We start from the raw sequence: 20179 nt of genomic DNA, 5'->3' as shown, positions 1-20179 counted from the left end.
CTGGGTGCTGTGTGTGTGACAATGTCTGGGTGCTGTGTGTGTGACAATGGCTGCTGTGTATGTGACAATGTCTGGGTGTTGTGTGTGTGACAATGGCTGCTGTGTATGTGACAATATCTGGCTGCTGTGTGTGTGTGTGTGCGCATGTGAGACAATTGGTGACTGCTGTGGGTATACAAGACAACGTCTGACTGGTGTGTGTGACAATGGGTGACCTCTATACACCTGCATAGTAGCCATATCTATCATTAGTAAAATGAAAAGGCGGGTAGCTGCTTTGAGCAAGCGGTGAATAAATACAGTACACATGTGCGCCGCATCTATTCACTGGAGAGAGGGACTGGGGGCATGTCCAGCAGATCCCGGAGTGCTGGGCATGCATCAAGTGTGACAAAAATGGGGTGTGGCTTGTGGGTATGGCTTTTCCCATGAGACCACAGCCCCTAAATTATTTTGGGTGCGCGCACAATATGCTTAGGGTTGCCCAAAAATATATTCGCTTACCAAAAAATTTGGGCTAGGGCCGGCCCTGCCTGGAATATTAGGGAATATAATAATAATTACTGTCTTGGTCTCCTACTTTGCTCGACATTTCTTGATATTTATTTAGTGACATCTTAAGACCTAACATAATAAATCAGTTCATGGTAAAAAGCGAAATAAATAACAAATATGTAACCAGCACCAGTGCTATAGCCAGTGCTTGGTGCTGTTAAAGCAGGGTGCCTGGGTATGGAGACTAGCTCTCTCCAGTGCTGGGCAGGCTTACCTACTCTCCGATTTGGTCGTGAGCCTCCCGAATATTGGGTGCCGCTCCGGATCCCCCGGGAAAGCCAGGCAAGCCTCCCGGCTGCTGTCTGCCCCCTGTCCACTAATAGAAATCCCCGCAGCGGCAGGGGTCAATGACGCGATTCGCAACATCTCCATTTCTAAAAACTCTCACTTTAGTAAATATACCCCATGATGTGGAATAGTATTATTACAAAAGTTGTATTGAACATTGGATGGATCATAGCTTCATGATCAATCTAATATTCAGTATGAACTATGGTGCTAATGCGGTGTTGAATGTGCACCTGTTTAGAATATGTTGTGTGAATTTACACTGTGTATGCTGTGAAAATGAGCATGTGCAAAAGTGACTGCACAGTCATGTGCACTTTGGACCCTTAAGCTTGCGAGCAGGGCCCTCTTACCCTTATGTATATGAATGTATGTTTGTCTTTTACAACCCAGTATAATGTTAATGTTGATTCAAATTGTAAAGTGCAACGGAATTTGCTGCGCTATATAACAAACAGTTAATAAATAAATAAATAATACTGTCAAAGAGGGCCAGGCTAAAGCTTTGCCGAGGGTGCCAAGAAACCTTGCACTGGCCCTGTACATACCAGTGATTCCCAGTATACTGCCCACTTCACTAGGAAATGGGCGGCATGCGGGAGATCCGGCCACTCTTCAGGGGGTGCAGGGTACTACACGAATAATAGGGAGCCTCCCGCACCTTGTGTTAGAGTAGGTAAGTATGGATAATGTTACTAAATCCTCCATTTGTTTAAGGAATGAAAGCTACAACCTGCTAATCCCTTGTATCTGAGTTCTAGAAGGGCTCATCGTCCTTTCCTCTTCTAGTTACTCTTTCGCCTTAATATCTAAAATCTATAAACTTTAATATGTCACATTCCAGGGAATGTATCCTGGCTTATATTTTGGCTCCATGCATTACTTAAATTGTTTATTTTTATTAATTTTGGAATTTATTGAAAGTTGGCAAATAAAAAAGTTGCTAAATAATATAAAAATAATACATGAACAATAAAGTTAATTAATTCCGAGTCTGATGAATGTCGGCTATTTCTCTCCATACAAGAATTCAGAGTTCATTAATTCAGCTATTGGACTAAAGTTGGACAAACATGTCACAAGCCAATCCAATCATTTCATCTACTTAGTTGTTATAGGATTGTTAAAGATTCAAGAGTGTGGTGAAAATAATAGATTAAATGCATTCTAATGTAGATGGTTACATCGATCAATCTAATTGGATTAGTAATAACGCTTTATCCAAAAAGATTGTATTATATCTTAATTTTATGTATTGTAATTACACAATTAAAGTCTTACAGATGTTCTGTTACACTAAAATTCTGATGTGTATAAATTTACCAGCTGATAAAAGCAATCTTATTGTAATGTGTGTGCTTAAAGTATATATTGCCAGAATATGTATGGAAATCTATATATGCACTTTGCTTTGTGTCTTTCAGTTAGTAGGTGACACATAAAAAGCGTACTCTCCTCCCCAGACTGTGTAAGCCTGGGTGGTAATAGCAGCTGAATGACGGCTGCATTCCTAATGATATAACGGAAAGCTAATGCAATTACATGCGTGTCTTCATGCTTATGCATCACGCCGCCACACTGTGTTCTGTCTGCTTGCGTTGCTGTCATCATCAGTGTTGCCACTTACACCTACTGTACCCTATGCTTGGAGGAACAGATCGGTGTAAAATAGGTGTCCATCAGGCATATGCATGACTCTCCCATGACACTCACATAAGCCAGACTTCTTCTGTGCTTCCACACAGTTATCACCCAGAAACACTAACTCTTGTATGGAGAGAAATGGCCGACATCCATAAGATTCAAAATCACCCATAAATACGCAAAGATGTATTTGTGTACTACAGTGCATGCCCAGTTTGCTCAATTTGGCTAGATGCGGCCACATATGGGGTTACATGTAACTTATGCTGGGTACACACTGACATGACGGGTCAGTGAACAAACCGATCTGCCGTCAGAGCTGCCGATTGGTAACCTATACACACTTACCAATCGGCAGCTCAACATATCTGGGCTGCTTTCACAACTGGGTGGGCATTTAAATTTGCCCATCCAGTTGAGATGTCAGTGTTAGCGGTCCTTGCAGCAAGCAAATGGCGTGCCGGCTGCAGGTTTTAACCTGATATGTCTGTGAATGACATCGTCCACAGACATATCTGGTGTACAACTTGCCGATGCACTCGCGATTTATTGTTAATTGATCGAACACAACGATATATCGAAAAGTGTCTGCCCAGCATTAGAATCAGGCCCAACGTGTGTAGTAACCAGTAGGAAACCCATGTGCACCTCACCTCAGGAGCGATGTAGCCACGTGTCCCAACACAGCCAGTGGCTCTCCGGTCTCCGTGTATGTTCTCAATAGCGAGACCGAAGTCGGCGATCTTGATGTTGCCCGTTTCAGACACTAAGATGTTCTCTGGCTTGAGGTCTCTGTGAAGAAAATAAAATCTTTGTATGCACTATGCTTTCATACAAACATGATTTACTTTTATATATAGAATAATATTATACTTTATATGTGTATTTTCTAAATATCTGTAATTTTGAATGTATGGTTAGAAGCAAGGACTAGAGTGTCAGCTCCTATTGTATTCAGTGTTAGGTTAGTGTCCTTGTGATCCCACTATTTCATGTACATTGGTATGTGTTCAGCAGCATTCAATGTTAATAATAAGTAGAGCCCTACTTAGACCATTAACATTGCAACACTAATTTGTGTGGGTACTGCATGAATAATTACGATATTAACATTTTAATATAAGCAGCCCAAAGAGTACCAAACTATGCTCAGCAGTGATGGGGTTACAGAGCCTTTGTGCCCTGCACAGGATTCCATTTATTGCTGCAAGCAGAGGTGGCAAAAGCTGTTTTTGGCACAAATTTAGTAGCATGCCTCTGCGCCCTCAGCAAGCCCAATTTACTATTCCCATCATTATTGTGCCTACTCCTATACATTAACTCAGTAGTGTCCCCACACATTATACCAGAAGTGTTCCCAGTACATTATCCCTAAACAGTGACCCCACATAATATATAACCAGTAGAGCCTGTCCTGTTTCTAGTGTAGGGGTTTATTTTCCCATCCTCTTGGCCACATATTCTCATCATATCTATAGGCTCTAATCCCATCTGTATAACACATGCATGTTTTATAACATTAATAAAATGCTTAAGTATAATGGTGTTGGTATGTGTGCCTTAGCACTTATGTGAAAAAATGTGATTATAACAGTGGCCAGCCTTCTGACCTTGCAAATCTTCTGCCCTTGGCCACCTTGCTGGCCAGTGTATACTGTTCTAACTCACAGATGTATTCACTGCATCTTATAGCTGCTATCAGCCTCTGTTGTTTTGGGCTCAGAGCATTTTCTTTTCTAATACCTTATAGAGACTTGGTACCAGTTTGGACTTTAGTGCAGGAAAAGAAATATAGCACTATTAGCTCATTGTATTTAATGGTTAGTTTTCTATCTTGTATTGGTATGCCCAAGGGGCCTATTCATCAACACTAAAATAACGTTTTTAAGGACATTTTCCTTAATTAACGTTATTTTAGTATTCATGAAGTATCTTAACACAGGATATATCACTGATATCTCCTTGCTAAGTCCCCCTTCATTAATTTCCACACTATGTGGAAATTATGGTATTCATCAAATTCCGAAAATTATGTATTTTCGGAACTTGATGGAGGTACTGTATCCGCCACTGTGAAGTCGTGAATAGCAGGTGAGACTTACCTGCTTCCAGCTGGAGAGGTCCCCCGGCGTCTTCCTCCGGCGCTCTGTTCCCTCCTCTGGCTCTGGTGGTTGATCGGACAACTGTGGTCTCCCAGCAGAACAGAATGAATAAAGTTTAGAAAAAAAAAAAAGTTTTTTTTCTAAACTGTACTGTGGTCTGCTGGGAGACCACGTGTCAGACCAGCAGGACGGAGCCGGAGGCTGCTGCGTGGGCAGGTAAGTGCGGGACGGATGGGAGTTGAGCGGAGGGGGGAGGAGGGAGGTGGGGTTGGGGGGCTACACAAAATTACCGTAGCTGTAGGTAGTGCTGCACATGTTCTGGGTTTACGAATGTAACAGCACATGCGCAGTATGGATTCCAGCTGCGGTAAGTTAGTGTAGAGAGGGAAAACTATCTATTTCCCAAAAAGCTGTCATCGCAAAAATGACAGCTTTTCGGAATAGATAGTTATGGAGAGAGGAATGATGAATTCCTCCAGTAATTAGGTAGAACTCCATGCCAGTTCTATACTTAATTACCTCCATTGAATTTTAAGTTATGATGAATAGGCCCCCAAGTCTTGTGGCATAGAGAAAGCTCTATCAGTCAGTATAACAGATGCTGGTAGCTCCTCCAGGACCAGGTGGGAGGTTTCTCAGCCCACTTTTCCCACAGTTGTTGGCAGAGAACTGAGCTGCTAGTAGCACAGAAAAGTACAAATTTTTAAAACTCTCCTCACCCAAAAATGATATGAAACTAATAAAACACTGCAGAAGGGAGGGAGTGTGTAAGATATAAGTGGGAATATGTGCCAATGATAAAAGTATAACACATAGACAGGGCCATAGAGAGCGGTGGTGGGCCCTGTTACTGTAGGGGCCTAAATGTGCAGGAGCAGCCATGTCCCCTACAACAAACTATGCAAAATATTATTTTCAAAATGGTGCTGTGTGCCACACAAGGGGGTGCAGTGCGCCCCTCTGCCAGGGGCAGATCAAGGGGAGGGGCATGGTCAGTTTGATTGCTCTTCCCCTACCTCCACATTAGGTGCAGGCAGAGGAGACTACAGCTCAGCGGCAGCGCTGATATGTAAGAGGGGGCTGGGAGGGTGGTGGACCTGGATCCCCACTGGGCTCCTCCAACAGCCTGGGCCTTAGCAATTAGTACCCACTACCCCCTTCCCTCGGGGCACCCCTGCACATAGAAAGTTGGGAACAGGCATGATAAGTATATTACATTCTGTATATTAGACTCTATAGTAATATCACTGTATTATACTATTGCTAAATTGTAACTATATAATTACCGATGGACTATGCCCTTAGCATGGAGGAATTGCAAACCACATACAATTTCTGCACTGTAGAACCTGGTGGATAGAAAATAAGTAAAGTTACATTGTTGGGACATTTAAATAATGTCCTAATTTTTTGTTTCATATTTACCAACTGCATAATATGATGTTTCTGTCTCTGAGCCTGATTCAGACCCGCTCGCGAGCGCTGAGCGCTCGCAAGCGGGTCGATGTTGCCCAAGTGCGCATGCGCACGACGGAGGCAGCTCCGTCGTGCGCATGCGCGAGACCCGAATAACGACGGCCAAACCGTTGTTATGGGTCTCGCACCAAAGGGGGCGTGCTGTCGATGGTGATTGACAGCACTCCCCCTTTGGTGGGCGTGCCGGGGGCGTGGCTGCCCAGACGGAGGCGTTCTCATGGGAACACCTACCATCTGGGGCCGGCCCCACTGACATCACTAGTGATGTCAGTGGGAGTGCATTTGGCTCTGATAGAGCCAAAAGCACTCCAGGGCTTGCGGCAGCGAGACCCTACCGCAAGGGTCTTGTCGCAAGCCCGATGGTCCATGACCATCGCGACCATCATTTTGGCCGCTCGCTATAGCTGTGGGTGGTCACCCACAGCTATGTGAGGGGCCAGGAGGCCGCTCCAAAAAGGAGGAGGGACGGCCCTGATTCAGAGCGAGCGCTCTGTCAGAGCGTCCGGCTCTGAATCAGTGCCTCTGTGCGTTGTTGCAAATTACTATATATTGAATACAGCTTATAACGGCGGGTACACACAGGAGCGATATTGGCACGATATGACGATTTTGTGCGAATCGGATTGACATATAGGCCGCGTCGCTCAGTGTGTATGGCCAATATGTGCGCTCCTGCGCCCACTTGCGACACTGTCCGGTTGGTGTGCTGCATGTCCAACCGGACGATATCGCAAGCGGCCCCATTGCGGCTAATGAAGGACAGAACTAGGTATTGCTCCGTCCTTCATTACCTCGTTCTGATGTGTACCCATGATCCGATACGTCGGCCTGTCAGACCGACATAGCAGCTGGGTACACATTGCTCAGTGTGTACCCAGAGTTTATTTAAGAGGAGTATTATTTATTTATGTTTATTATTTATTAACAGTTTCTTATATGGCGTAGCATATTCCGTTGCGCTTTACAATTTGAGACATTAATAGAAAAAAGACTGGGTTGTAAGAGACAGATATAAAGGTAAGAGGGCCCTGCTCGCAAGCTTACAATCTATACTGATGCCTGCAAGATGATGCTCAGAAAGTCATTTTCTTATAACACTCACCTTTATTTATCAGAATGGAAGGCAACGTATGGAATCAATTTCTTTTACCAATCTCTATCACTAATCTAATGGTGTTCATCTCTCAATTAGATAGGTGAGCTTGTATGTGCACAGGAAAACAGCACCTTCATAGAAATTCATCTCCACCGCAGCTCTATCCTAAGTTTCTGGTGTTAAACCCAATATTTCTTCTCCTTAACTCCAAACCAGACATCAATCTGCCCAATTTGAAACTATAACCCTAATAATTACAAATAATAACCATATAGATTAGGCTAGTATTAAGCTGCTCAAACCACATAGCCAATCAAGACTAGTCATAAAAAAGAAAGGTGTCTCTGACAGAGGCTAGACCCCAGGCCATTTGTGCTATCTTCTCTGTAGACTGAAAAAAAAAAATGGAGAAAAAATGATCAGGCCCCCGCAAGTTAAGAGTACCGGCCTAGGGACAATGGGCTCCACAACATTAGGGGCCAGGAAAATACTATAACATTATGGAAACTCTTGTAGAACTATAAGCAACAGTATGCACAGTTGGTGCTCTACAGATGTTGCCCCCGTAACAAATAAAATAAAAAGTATTACCCTGCACTAAATGAAATAGTTGTGCCCCGTAATGAATAAAAAGTAGCACCACTATAGTATATAAAATAAAGAAGAGAGCCCCGATAATAATTAATGAGTAGCACCCCCATAAAAAATAAATTAGTAGAGCAATGCAATAAATAAAATAGAGTAATGCCCCTATTATAAGCAATAATAGAGTAGTGCCACCGTAATTAACAAAATAAAGTGTAGTACCCCTATATTTAATAAAGAGTAGTGCCCCCGTAATTAATAAAGAGTAGTGCCCCCGTAATTAATAAAGAGTAGTACTCCTGTAATTAATAAAGAGTAGTACTCCCGTAATTAATAAAGAGTAGTACTCCTGTAATTAATAAAGAGTAGTGCCCCCGTAATTAATAAAGAGTAGTGCCCCCGTAATTAATAAAGAGTAGTGCCCCGTAATTAATAAAGAGTAGTGCCCCTGTAATTAATAAAGAGTAGTACTCCCGTAATTAATAAAGAGTAGTGCCCCCGTAATTAATAAAGAGTAGTACCCCATAATTAGTAAAAAGTATTACCCTGTGATAAATAAAGCAAAAAGTTGTGTCTCTATGGGAAATAAAAGAAATAGTAACGCCTTTAAGACCAGTTTTTCAGGTTCCCCCTTAGAGGACAGGGCCCAATCCTGTGTAGGCTGGGCTCTAACAGAATATAAGGACCTAATGCGATTTAAGCGTTTGAAAACCACCACAAATCTGGATGCAAATTGTTTCAAAACACAGATTAGTAAATGGGTTGGATCTAAAAATCACATTTGATGTGTGGCGGTTTCCCAACCACATACAAAACTGCCCCTTAGTAAAAGTCCACCTTCATGTCACTGACCATTATATGTATAGAATACCCAGCTGTGACCGGCGATGTGTTTGCCCACTTTGATGAAAGCAGCTGCACAATTATGTTACAACTAATGTTTGTCACTGCTAATAGTATTGCTATCCCAATCCTAAGCTACAGTATAAGACTTATACTCAGTGGCAGATGTTACCTAGGGGCTGCGAGGCTGCGCCCCCCCAGTAAAATCAGCAACTTCAATGAGCCAGTGCACTCCGTGACTGTACTGGCTACACTGTGACTGGAGGTGATTCCCTATTAGAGGTGCCTCCTGCCAGTCACGCTAAAGACAGGCAGCCCCTGGGGAAGGTGTCTCCTCCCCCTGGGACTGCCGGTCCGGGCTGCGATCAGCAGAGAGCGGCTTGCAGTGGAAGCCGATGCTCTGCCTTTTGGGCAGCCCTACAGGGCTTATTGAGGCTGCAACCAATGCATCCCTGAGAAGCTGGTGATATGCGCATGCGAGACGCCACCACCGCTTATGCGCATGCGCAGGTACTGATTCATTGAGCAGGCGCCAGGACCCAGGCCAGCAGCAGCGGCAGACCCCTCAGGTAAGAGGGCAGGAGCTGCTGCTGCATATAGTCCATGCTATTACATACTGTGTTATCTATTTCTATACATTAGGAGAACCCTTTCCACTGAAAACAATGGATAATTATAATATATCACCTATCATAAAGTCCTTCCTCTAACCAGTGTCTGTAACAAGATATTCTCCCATATCCTCACCTTGCACTGGGGATGGTAAGGCGGCCTTTCCTCTGCAGGAGACGATGGAAATCTCCGCCACATGCATACTCCATGCCGAGTAGTAAATGCTCCTGTGTATGGTAGAAGCAATAGTATCAGTATACATGTCAGAGAGGCCAGGAGGACATGGGGAATGTCATCTTTACACCATAAATAAGTAAAGATAAATTATATACATTATTAATTTATAAAAACTGTCCTTCGGTTATTTTCTCTTCATGGGAATATAATAGATGGTCATGGCGAAGACAAAGGGGCCTATTCATCAACACTAAAATAACGTTTTAAGGACATTTTCCTTAAATACCGTTATATTAGTATTCATGAAGTATCTTAACACAGGAGACATCACTGATATCTCCTGGTTAAGTCCCCCTGCGTTAATTTCCACACTCCCCGTACAATAGTATGGGGATATGGAAATTATGGTATTCATCAAATTTGATGGAGGTACTGTCCGCCACTGTGAGGTGGCAAATAGCAGGTAACACTTACCTGTGTCAGCGTGGGCAGGTCCCCCGGCATCTTCATCCGGCGCTTTGGTCCCTCCTCTGGCTCCGGTGTCTGCTCGGACACTGTTCTCCCAGAACACAATAAAGTTTAGGAAAAAACAAAACTTCTTTTTTTCTTCTAAACTGTACAGTGCTCTGCCGGGAGAACACGTCTGAACAGCCACCGGAGCCAGAGGCGCTGCAGCGGGCAGGTAAGTGTGGGACAGGGGGAAGGTATGCGGAGGGGGAGGGGGGTTGAGAGGGACACACAAAATTACCGCAGCTGTAGGTAGTGCTGTGCATGCACTGGTTTTACGAATGTAACAGCGTATGTGCAGCACAGATTCCAGATGCGGTAAGTTAGTGTAGAGAGGGAAAACTATCTTATTTCCCGAAAAGCTGTCATCGCAAAAATGACAGCTTTTCGGAATAGATAGTTATGGAGAGAGGAATGATGAATTCCTCCAGTAATTAGGTAGAACTCCATGCATGTTCTAAACCTAATTACCTCCAGAGAATTTTAAGTTATGATGAATAGGCCCCTATGAGAGCAGAGAGAGGTCAGGGGACACAAGGGGTAAAAAGAAGTATTACAGTTTATGGAACATGTTCTATAATGTTATTACAGTCTACACCAGTAACATTTTTATTTTTATACCAGAATATTATAATAGGTAGTAAATTGTCCTACATGCAAAGATTAATAGTAATTTTTGCATCTAAAACAAAAATAATGAATAATTGCAACTGTATTATCACTAGAAGCTGTTATCTGTAGCGCTGATCCTCAATCCACGGAGCACATGACAAGTAATATGTAGGGGAATGTATTACTGTATAGGTGGGGGGATGGGGAAGAAATACTGTACTACAGGTGAGATGGTAAATATATTACAGAGATTAGAGGGGATTGTATTACAGCAGTGATGGTGTTATAATCATATATCAGCAGTGGCGGAAGTTCATCCCAGATGCCCGGAGGCGAGATATCATTTAGTGCCCCCCTTATCCCCCATATTTACAGCCTTAAGTGGGGTGAATATATTGTTGGTGATGGAGGAGGTGCCACTTCAGTCCTGGCACCTGGGGGCAGGCGCCTCCATTGTCTCCCATACTTCTACCCCTGTATATCAGTAACAATATGATAAAAGGAATTATGGCCAGCTAGTTCTTAACAGTATTTCCAGGTTAGGATATCCCATCCTCATGACCTCCTATATACTCATAGCGTTCCCGCTAGGCTGTTTTAGCGGAGCGCGGCGCCCTGCCCTCCTTCTGGAGGGCAAAAAGCACCCTGCCCTCCAGGAGGAGGGCAAAAAGCGCCCTGCCCTAACAGCCTGCGGGAGCCGTTCTCACCCGCGGGACGCAGTGTCCCGCGGGTGGAGAAACATTCGGTGACCCGGTCACCGCCGGAGAATAGACGCCGGGCGCATGCGCCCGGCATCTATTCTCACTGTCTGCAGGGCTTGGGGGCTGCCCGGCGTGTCCGTAAGTGCTGGGCACGCCCCCAAGAGTGACGAAAAGGGGACGCGTCTTATAGACACGCCCCCTTTTCCAATGTCCACGACCCATTCTCGGTCGCGCGCGCCTTCGGCGCGCACACGGGCATGCCCTCTCTAGCTCCGGCGCCCTGCCTCCCGCCGGAGCTACAGGGAACACTATACTCCCATGTACTAGTCCAGTAAATGCCGCCCCTCAGATTACCCCACTATTAAATGACCATCGGCTAAGATCTGTGCTATATTTAAATCAAGTAAACAGCCCAGTTCTAGCAGTGGAGGAGTAGACGGGGCAGGAGATATTGCTGTAATGATATACTGGTAGGTTAATTGGCTCCCCACAAAATTGACCATAGTGTGTATGTTTGTGAGCATGTGGTAGGGAATATAGACTGTAAGCTCCACTGGGGCAGGGACAGATGTGAATGGTAAGATATTTTCTATAAAGCACTGCGGAATATGTGTGCGCTATATAAATAACTGGTAATAAATAAATAAAAATGAATATAATACAGAAGGCAGCACCCAATGGGAGAGATGTTACTGACATACACTCAGGTACAGCATTTATTTCTGTTGTCTTCTCTATCCTCAATAATCCCTTTATCACCAAGTGGCCTATTCATCGTCGCTTAATTATTACAAAAGCAAATGAAAATGAAAATTTTCACCTGTAATTGTAAAAATTAATTTATCAGGCCATTCATCAAGATATCACAGATATCGCCTACTTACCTTCCACTGGCGGAATGGCCCGCTGTCCCCATACACTAGTATGGGGACAGAATTCATCAAGCTCCGAAAATACAATATTTTCGGAGCTTGAGTGCGGGAGCATTCGCCATCTTGTGTATGACAACCTGCTCTGGGTTGAGGTCTGGGTTGTGAAGAGGGATCCTTTTGTATCCCTCCGCCCCTGTCCACTCCTTCCGTCAGATGTCGGGACTCCTGTACGCATGTGTGACCTATAGGTTACACATGCACACTAGCAGCACTGCTTCAAAAGGAGTAGTGAAAAGATTCACGGCTCTCATAGGATCAGTGATGCCGCTCGCCAGACAGGTGATTTTCAGATCAGCTGTCACCGCATCGGAGCAATGCTGAATCGGCTAGTTAGAATGTTAATTATTGGGGGGCCCCAATAATGAACATAATGAATAGACCCCCAAGTGATGTAGATACCGTATACAAGCAGTTTTGAAAATGTATTATATATATATATGGTGCCAGCATATTCCGTTGTGCTTTACATCTAGATGAGATTTAATTGTTAAAAAGAAAAGTCACAGCAGAATATTAGCATATATGGTACGTGTGGCTATTAAGCAATAAAGAGGCAATCACAGCAGTACCTTGGTCTGCAGAGCAAAGTAGGCATGTGTGAGGAAGGCGCTCCCATGTGCAACTTCTAACACCCTCCGTTCCACAAACGCGAGTTCTTTGCCCTCGGCGAGCAGATCCCTCTTCTTGATGACCTTGACAGCCAACAACTGGCTGCTACGTGAGTCTGCTGCCAACAGGACCTAGAGGAAATATCACAGTGTCAGCCTCATAAACAACACAGGAACATGAAGGAAATGTGTTGTTGTCCAACAAGCAGTGGCGTAACTAGGGTATATGGAGCCCAGGGCAAATTTTAAAATGGAGCCCCCCCCTCCTATGTGGCGTGAAGAAAAAGAGGTGAGGTCACAAGGGGCATGGCCACGTAAAAATGGGGCATGTCAACATGACACAGCTCTCTCTCATCACTCTGAACATTCTTTTCCATTGCATATGCACCTTAATGCAGTGCCCCCAGTAGTGGTCCCCCTTATGCAGGCCCCCAGTAGTGTCCCTAATACAGTTCCCCCAGTATGCAATGTCCCCAGTAGTAATTCCTCTTATGCAGGCCCTCAGAAGTGCCCCTTATACAGTACCCCCAGTAGTGGTCCCCCTTATGCAGCCCCAATTAGTTCCCCTTATACAGTGCCCCCAGTAGTGGTCCCCCATATGCAGGCCCCCAGTAGTGCCCCTTATACAGTGCCCCCAGTAGTGCTCTCCCTTATGCAGGCCCCCAGTAATGATCTCCCTTATGCAGTGCCCCATGTAGTGGTCCGCCCTATGCAGTGCCCCCAATAGTGGTCCCCCTTATGCAGGCCCCCAGTAGTGCCCCTTATATAGTGCCCCCAGTAGTGGTCTCCCATATGCATGCAAGTAGTGATCCCCCTTATGCAGTGCCCCATGTAGTGGTCCCCCTTATGCAGGCCCTCAGTAGTGATCCCCCCTATCCAGTGCCCCTAATACTGTACCTCCAGTAGTGTTCCCCCTTCTGCAGTCCCCCAGTAGTCATCCCCCTATCCAGTGCCCCCTGTAGTGGTCCTCCCTATTCAATGCCCCCAATAGTCCCCCCCATGCAGTGCCCCCAGGAGTAGCCCCCTCCCCAGTAGTGCCCCCAGTAGTGGGTCCTCCCCCTGATGCAGTGCCCCAGTAGTAGCCCTCTCCCCAGAAGTGGTCCACCCCCACCCCGATGCAACACACGAGTTAAAGAAAAACCACTTACCTTAATCCCGGCTCCTGCTCCCAGCCGGATAGCAGGTAGCAGTGGTGCCAAAAGAGGGAGCGGGTACTGTTTACCGGGGCCTGGGCTTGTGTGAGGGTCCCGGTAGGGGCCCAGGGTTGCCCCCTTCCCCTGTAACATCTCTGGAGATCGCTACCGTTGTGACGTCTCTCCCATTACCCACTGCAGGAGCCGGAAGACCAAGCTCATGAGTGAGCTCCAGCCCGGCTCTTGCAGCAGGCACAGCAGCCAATGAGAGTCTAGCTGACTCTCATTGGCTAGTGATTAACACACACATTGCCGCCGGGTGGCGGCGATGTGTGTGCAGCAGCCAATGAGAGTCTGTCTGACTCTCATTGGCTGCTGGCTGGTTAACACACACATCGCCGCCGCGCTGGCGGCGATATGTGTGTAAATACACCAGCCGGAGCCCGCCTCCCACCCTCCACCTGGCGCTATTGGGTAGGCGCTTAGGGGGAGGGAAGGGGCTCGGCTGTGTGTGCAGCACAGGACCGGTGCTGGGCGCATGGAAGCCTAGCACCGGTCCTGAGTAAATGTGTAGCACTGACTGCACCCACTGCGGTCAGTGCTACACTGGCTATATAGGGCAGGTCGGTAACTTGGTTGGCGGTGCCCCCCTGCGCCACGGGTCCCACGGCATCCAGGGCACGTGCCCGCTCGCCCTGCCCTAGTTACCCCACTGCCAACAAGGATGATGTATCATTTACTATTTTATTAAATAAGACAGAACAATAAGAAACTTTTGGTCTGCACTGTCATTTTCCCCAACCCATAATACAATTTAGCTAAGGCCACGGACGTGAGGATGAGGCTACAAGTGCACCTGGGACATTACTTTGTATATGTACCTCCCTCCACCCCCTCTCAGCTTCTCTGCTGGACAAAAAGTTTGCAGCCACTGATGTGAGGAGTTGTATGAATGTAAATCAGTCTGTGCTAAGGCCCTGATTCAGAGCCGGACGCTCTAACAGAGCGCTCGCTCTGAATCAGGGCCGGCCTTTTTTTTTTTTAGAACGGCCTCCTGGCAGCTCGCATAGCTGTGGGTGACCACCCACAGCTATAGCGAGCGGCCAGGAAGATGGTCGCGATGGTCAAGACCATCGCTACCATCGTGCTTGCGACGAGACCCTTGTGGTAGGGTCTCGTTGCCGCAAGCCCCAGAGAGATTTCGGCTCTAACAGAGCCGGAATCTCTCCATTGACATCACTTGTGATGTCAGTGGGGCCGGCCCCAAACGGTAGGCGTTCACATGGGAACGCCTCCATTTGGGCAGCCACCCCCCTGGCCCGCCCACCAAAGGGGGCGTGCTGTCACTCAACATCGACAGTACGCCCCTTTGGTACGAGACCCGGAGCGACGGAGTGCCCGTCGCTATCCGGGTCTCGCGCACGACGGAGCCGGCTCCATCGTGCACATGTGCTCTGGGCCACCATCGACCCGGTTGCGAGTGCTCAGCACTTGCGACCGGGTCTGAATCAGGCCCTAAGTGTGCATTAGATGCAGTATTGTACCTAGTTTTCCCACTTTGCACATATAGACTTGAATTATCTATTATTTATTTTAACAAAGGATTTGCTGCTGCTCTTATACTGTATGTGATTGGCTGAGCAGTGTAAGAGATCGCTCCTGCTTAGCTACCTATTACCTTTCCCTACTCACTGGAGCTTAAATCATTTGGTGTAGGGACAGTCAGGTGCTTCTCGGGAGTGGACCATTCATTCGAAGGGGCAGATTCAATTAGCCGTGAGTCATTAAGTTTGTTTTGTTAGCTAAAGTACCCGGAACAATTCAGTTATAGACACTTGAGCAGCTCAGAGCCAGCAGGTAGCAGTGGTGCCAAAAGAGGGAGTGGGTACTGTTTACCGGGGCCTGGGCTTGTGTGAGGGTCCCGGTAGGGGCCCAGGGTTGCCCCCTTCCCCTGTAACATCTCTGGAGATCGCTGCCGCTGACCAGCACCAGCATCCTCTTTCTGAGTGATGTGTGAGGGGATGTGTATCTTTTCATTTGCTCCCAGGAACCAGGGGCATTTCTAGAGAGGAGGGGGCCCATGTGCAGTCTCCGACACGGGCCCCCTCCTCTCTGTCCGGCGACCGGTAGCGCACTGAGCTGTGTGCAGTCAGCACCGGAGTTATAGACTCTGCCCCCAGAATCTATAGAGTATGCGCTGGTCACCGGGAAAATGGCCACGGCGGCCATTTTCCCTGTACTGCGCATGCGCAAACGATGGTAAAATGACTGCTCCTGCCATTCTCCGGTCGTTTTTACGATGAACCCCCGCACCGACGTGGACTCCGGTAGGTAAATAATACAATAGGTGCAGGGTGTGTCCCGCGCACCCTGGACCTATTATGCAGACGCCCCTGCCAGGATCTCTTGTTGGCCCTGGCAGTTAATGCTAATTTCTCCTCGTACCTCTGGATGCTGGAAGTATAAATAAGCTTTAGCTGCTGTTTCTGGGCTGCTTGTGGGTTTGTAATTGAATAGCTCTGAGCACATTTGTAGGGGGACAGACCGCAAGACTCAATCTGTGGCTAATTTCATCTGCCCCATATGTTTTTTCTCTTTCCCATATGGATTACCATATTCCCCAGCATAAGAAAGAAAGAAGATGCTAGGTAGGTATTTATTATGGGCGCAGCATTGTTTTCTTGAACAACTAATTATTAGTTATGCTTTTCTGTATAATCAGTGACATGATTTATTTCTTTGTAATCAGTGACATGATTTATTTCCTTGTAATCAGGGACATGCTTTATGTCTTTATAATCAGGGACATGCTTTATGTCTTTATAATCAGGGACATGCTTTATGTCTTTATAATCAGGAACATGCTTTATGTCTTTATAATCAGGGCCATGCTTTATGTCTTTAGGCTCAAGAGCATACTTTATTTGTTTAGCCCTGTAGTTTTTATTCGATTATTGATGCAATATTTATTGTAATATATTTTCATAGTACTATCCTGGTATCCAATGGCCAGGGGTAAAAGGAGAGGCCTGGAAGCTTAGATATTAAACCCCTCATCTGATTTCTGTTTGCAAACTGCATTCTAATCCACAGTTTAGTACATTTACTCTTGTAATACTTTTAATGCCACAGATTTATACCTTGCAGGTTGTATTTCAGTGAAACAGCATTTCTTGTACAGTGTAAAGACAAACATCACACACATACAAAAGTGCCACATGTAATAAAGGCAATATTAATTGAAACCATAATTTATGCTGCGTGGCAAATTTATGAAAAAAATGGAAATGTTAAATTTAATAAAAGGGGTAATTCCAGAGTGGGATTAATAAATGGGGCGGGTGGAGCTGCAGGCCCATCGTGAAAATTGTCCCACCACCCAAAAGATTAGCTGGTAGCGTTGACAAAAAAAAAAAATCCTGTCACAGGCTGCCAGCTGCCGTGTTCTGCCTGTGGGGGAACATTAACTAAAGGTGCCCATCCACTAGACGATTAAGTGGAGCGATTGGACGATAACAATCGTTTGCAAATCATTTACAAAAGTGTCTAATACAACCAGCGAGGTGCGTGCCCACTGGTCGTTTAGACATCTATCATCTTGCAAACATGCTGATCAAACTGACGATAACATCAGGTTCAGCATGTTTGCAGATGATGATTGAGCCTGTACTGAACGACTGCTCGTTCAGTGCAGACTCATCACATACTGACAAACGAGTGCACGATTACAATGTCGTAATTGTGCAGTCGTTTTCATGTCTGCTAGTGGATGGGCAGCTTAAATTGAAGTGCTGCTGCTAGTGCTGTAGGATAAGCAGAGGGAGGGGGTGTGTTCTGAGGACAGGGGGCGTGGCTAAATGGACCATTGTACTGCCTCCTGCCTGCTTGTCTGGCTGCTCTGGTATCATGGAGCAGAGGGCGTATCTGTGACAACTAGAACAACCAGTACCTGACCTACAAGATAAGAGAGAGTTTAACTACTGTTGAAGTATGTGTACGTGTCTCAAACTATGGGTCTCATTCAGACCCGCTTGCAAGCGGGTCGATGGTGAGGACCTACGCATGCGCAGCGGCCGATGTGCGCATGCGCAAGCCCCGGAGCGAGTGACAAAATTCACTCGCTCCGGGGCTCGCTACAAAAGGGGCGGCTGTCGATGTTGATCGACAGCTCGTCCCATTTTGTAGGTGGGGAGGGGGGTGGCCGGACAAACGGAGGCGTTCCTGAAGGAACGCCTGCCGTTTGTAGGTGGCCCTACTGACATCAACAGTGATGTCAGTAGGTAGCTTCCTGCTCTGTTAGAGCAGGAAGCTACCTGGGGCTCTCGGTAGATCAGACCCTACCCCAAGGGTCTCGTCGCAAGCCCCGATGGTCACGATGGTCTCGACCATCGCGACCATCACCTGGTCACTCGCTAAAAGCTTAGCAAGTGGCCAGGAGGCCGGCAAGAAAAAGCAAAGCGGAGACTTCCGGTGGGCGGGGCATCAAGCATGGCCGCTTTTTAGTTCAGCTCCTCTCTGAAGGCTTAGGATCCAGTGCCATCCTGCAAAGCCTCTCGATTTATGGGCTTCTCCTGACAACACCATTAATTTGGAGACCCTGGAGATACCTTCATTGCCAAGGAGCGCCTTTTGATTGCACCGGAGTCCGGCCACCAACTTAGATGGCCTGCATGAGCGCTGGCAGCCTGTTTGGCGCGAAACACATCTGAGAGCTGGCGGCTCTCCCAGCGGAGTTTCCTGCATCTGCCCTCCGGCCCTGTCTAGGAGGAAACACTTACCTGCTACCTGTCGGCGACCCCAGACATCCTGCATCGGACACGCGCGGGTGTGCTGTGTAAACCTGGCGCCGGCGGGACCACGCGGTGCGGCTGTACGTAAAGCTCCCTTCTAACCGTCTGGTCCCTGGAGATAACGACTTTACACTGCGCTGTTGTCAGCCTGGAGGCTCCGACTGCTGGATCTGGCTGCAGGGAGATTTTACCTTCCGGCGGCGGGAGATGTACTCACCTGATAGCTTGCTGTGAAGCTGAAGACGTGGTTCCCTGCTCTCCCCGGTGATCGCGCTGTTTGTCGGACGCTGGACGGGCTCCTGTGTACCTGAGGGGCATTTGTGTGAGTACCGTTGGGGAGCGCTGCTACTATCTCGGAACATATCGCATAAACGACTGTGCCGGGGGAGACTCACATCAGGCATTATGCCTTTCATTGTCTCTAACTGTGGGATCTAATTAAGAAGGGCTGAGAGTACTGCCACTGTGACTTCCTTCAGACAGTCACATAATTGAGAAGCGGCCAAAGTTTACTGCCCTGATACTTACTTGGGGCTCGTCACGGCTGTGACTTTCGACTCTGACCCCTGGCTATTCAGCTTTACAAAAAGATACTGAGCCCTACCAGCCGAAAAATTTGGCTATTATAAAACAGTCTGGAATGCCAGTGTCTGCTGTTTGACCTATTGATCTTACTGGTTGGTGACCAATCGTAATAACTATCCGACTCCCCCTGCTTCTCCCCCAACGCCGGTTGCCAGCCAAGGTGTCAATTTTATCCCCATACCGCTGTCTCTGCGAGCTGAGGAGGATTCGCTGGTTCTGACCCTGGACTGCTGATGACCGGACTTTCTATTTTTGCTATCCTGGGAGAGGGTGGAGGCCGGGGTGCTTGGCTTGCTACACTTGGCTAATAATCCGGCTGATCCTGATCCTGGACTTTGTTGTACCGTACTGAAAATCTGATAAGTAACACAGCTAAATATATATACTTGCTGTTTTTCTTTATGTGAGCTTTTAGTATATTGTACTTTGAACAGTGAAGATATAATTGCGGCTATTATCTGTATTATATCTGATCTAATATTAGTACGTGGCTGCCATCTACTGGTCACAGTGACAAACAACAGTATCTAATTCTAGCCTCTAAGCTGATGGACATTTCACAAACTATCTATACAGCATTGTTACCACATACTAGCAGTAACGGAAGCAAATTTTGTTAGTTTTACTTTATAAGAACACGGTGTATCATGGAACCATATTAGGGCTTCATTATATAGAGGAATGTAGTTCAATTACTATTGTTCAGAATATAAGACATGGGTGTTCGACAGAGTGATGCATATTTTTGAATCTTCATAACATGTCTACAATTTACCGTGCTTTACCTCTTGTTAATTTAGTGTCCTGTTGAGGAATTTGGAAATTATCTGACCTTATTAACTGCGAAGGATCTACTTTGAGTAGAATTTTCAAGGGATCTCTCGTTAGGTTATGGACAGATACGTCCGTAAATCTACTCCCGCTACATCTTCA

General features: G+C 46.4%; 1 protein-coding gene across 1 annotated transcript in view; it reads right to left on the bottom strand.

Moving 5' to 3' along the window:
* Positions 1-20179, bottom strand: part of LOC148442566 (protein kinase C delta type-like) — a gene marked incomplete at its 3' end in the record, with an annotated part of 79105 nt that overhangs the window by 34047 nt on the left and 24879 nt on the right. The window contains exons 3-6 of the mRNA XM_088463798.1: positions 12700-12870; positions 9337-9428; positions 5876-5938; positions 3141-3279 (exon numbers count right to left, since the gene is read on the bottom strand). Of these exons, the coding sequence (XP_088319924.1) occupies positions 3141-3279; positions 5876-5938; positions 9337-9428; positions 12700-12870 (465 nt within the window). The remainder of the gene's footprint in view (positions 1-3140; positions 3280-5875; positions 5939-9336; positions 9429-12699; positions 12871-20179) is intronic.

This window comes from Taudactylus pleione, unplaced genomic scaffold (assembly GCF_031769625.1).
Source record: "Taudactylus pleione unplaced genomic scaffold, aTauple2 ptg001458l, whole genome shotgun sequence".
In the NCBI taxonomy this organism is placed as follows: Eukaryota; Metazoa; Chordata; class Amphibia; order Anura; family Myobatrachidae; genus Taudactylus; species Taudactylus pleione.
Note: the sequence above shows the minus strand (reverse complement) of the source record. Positions and strands in the feature narration are given on the sequence as shown.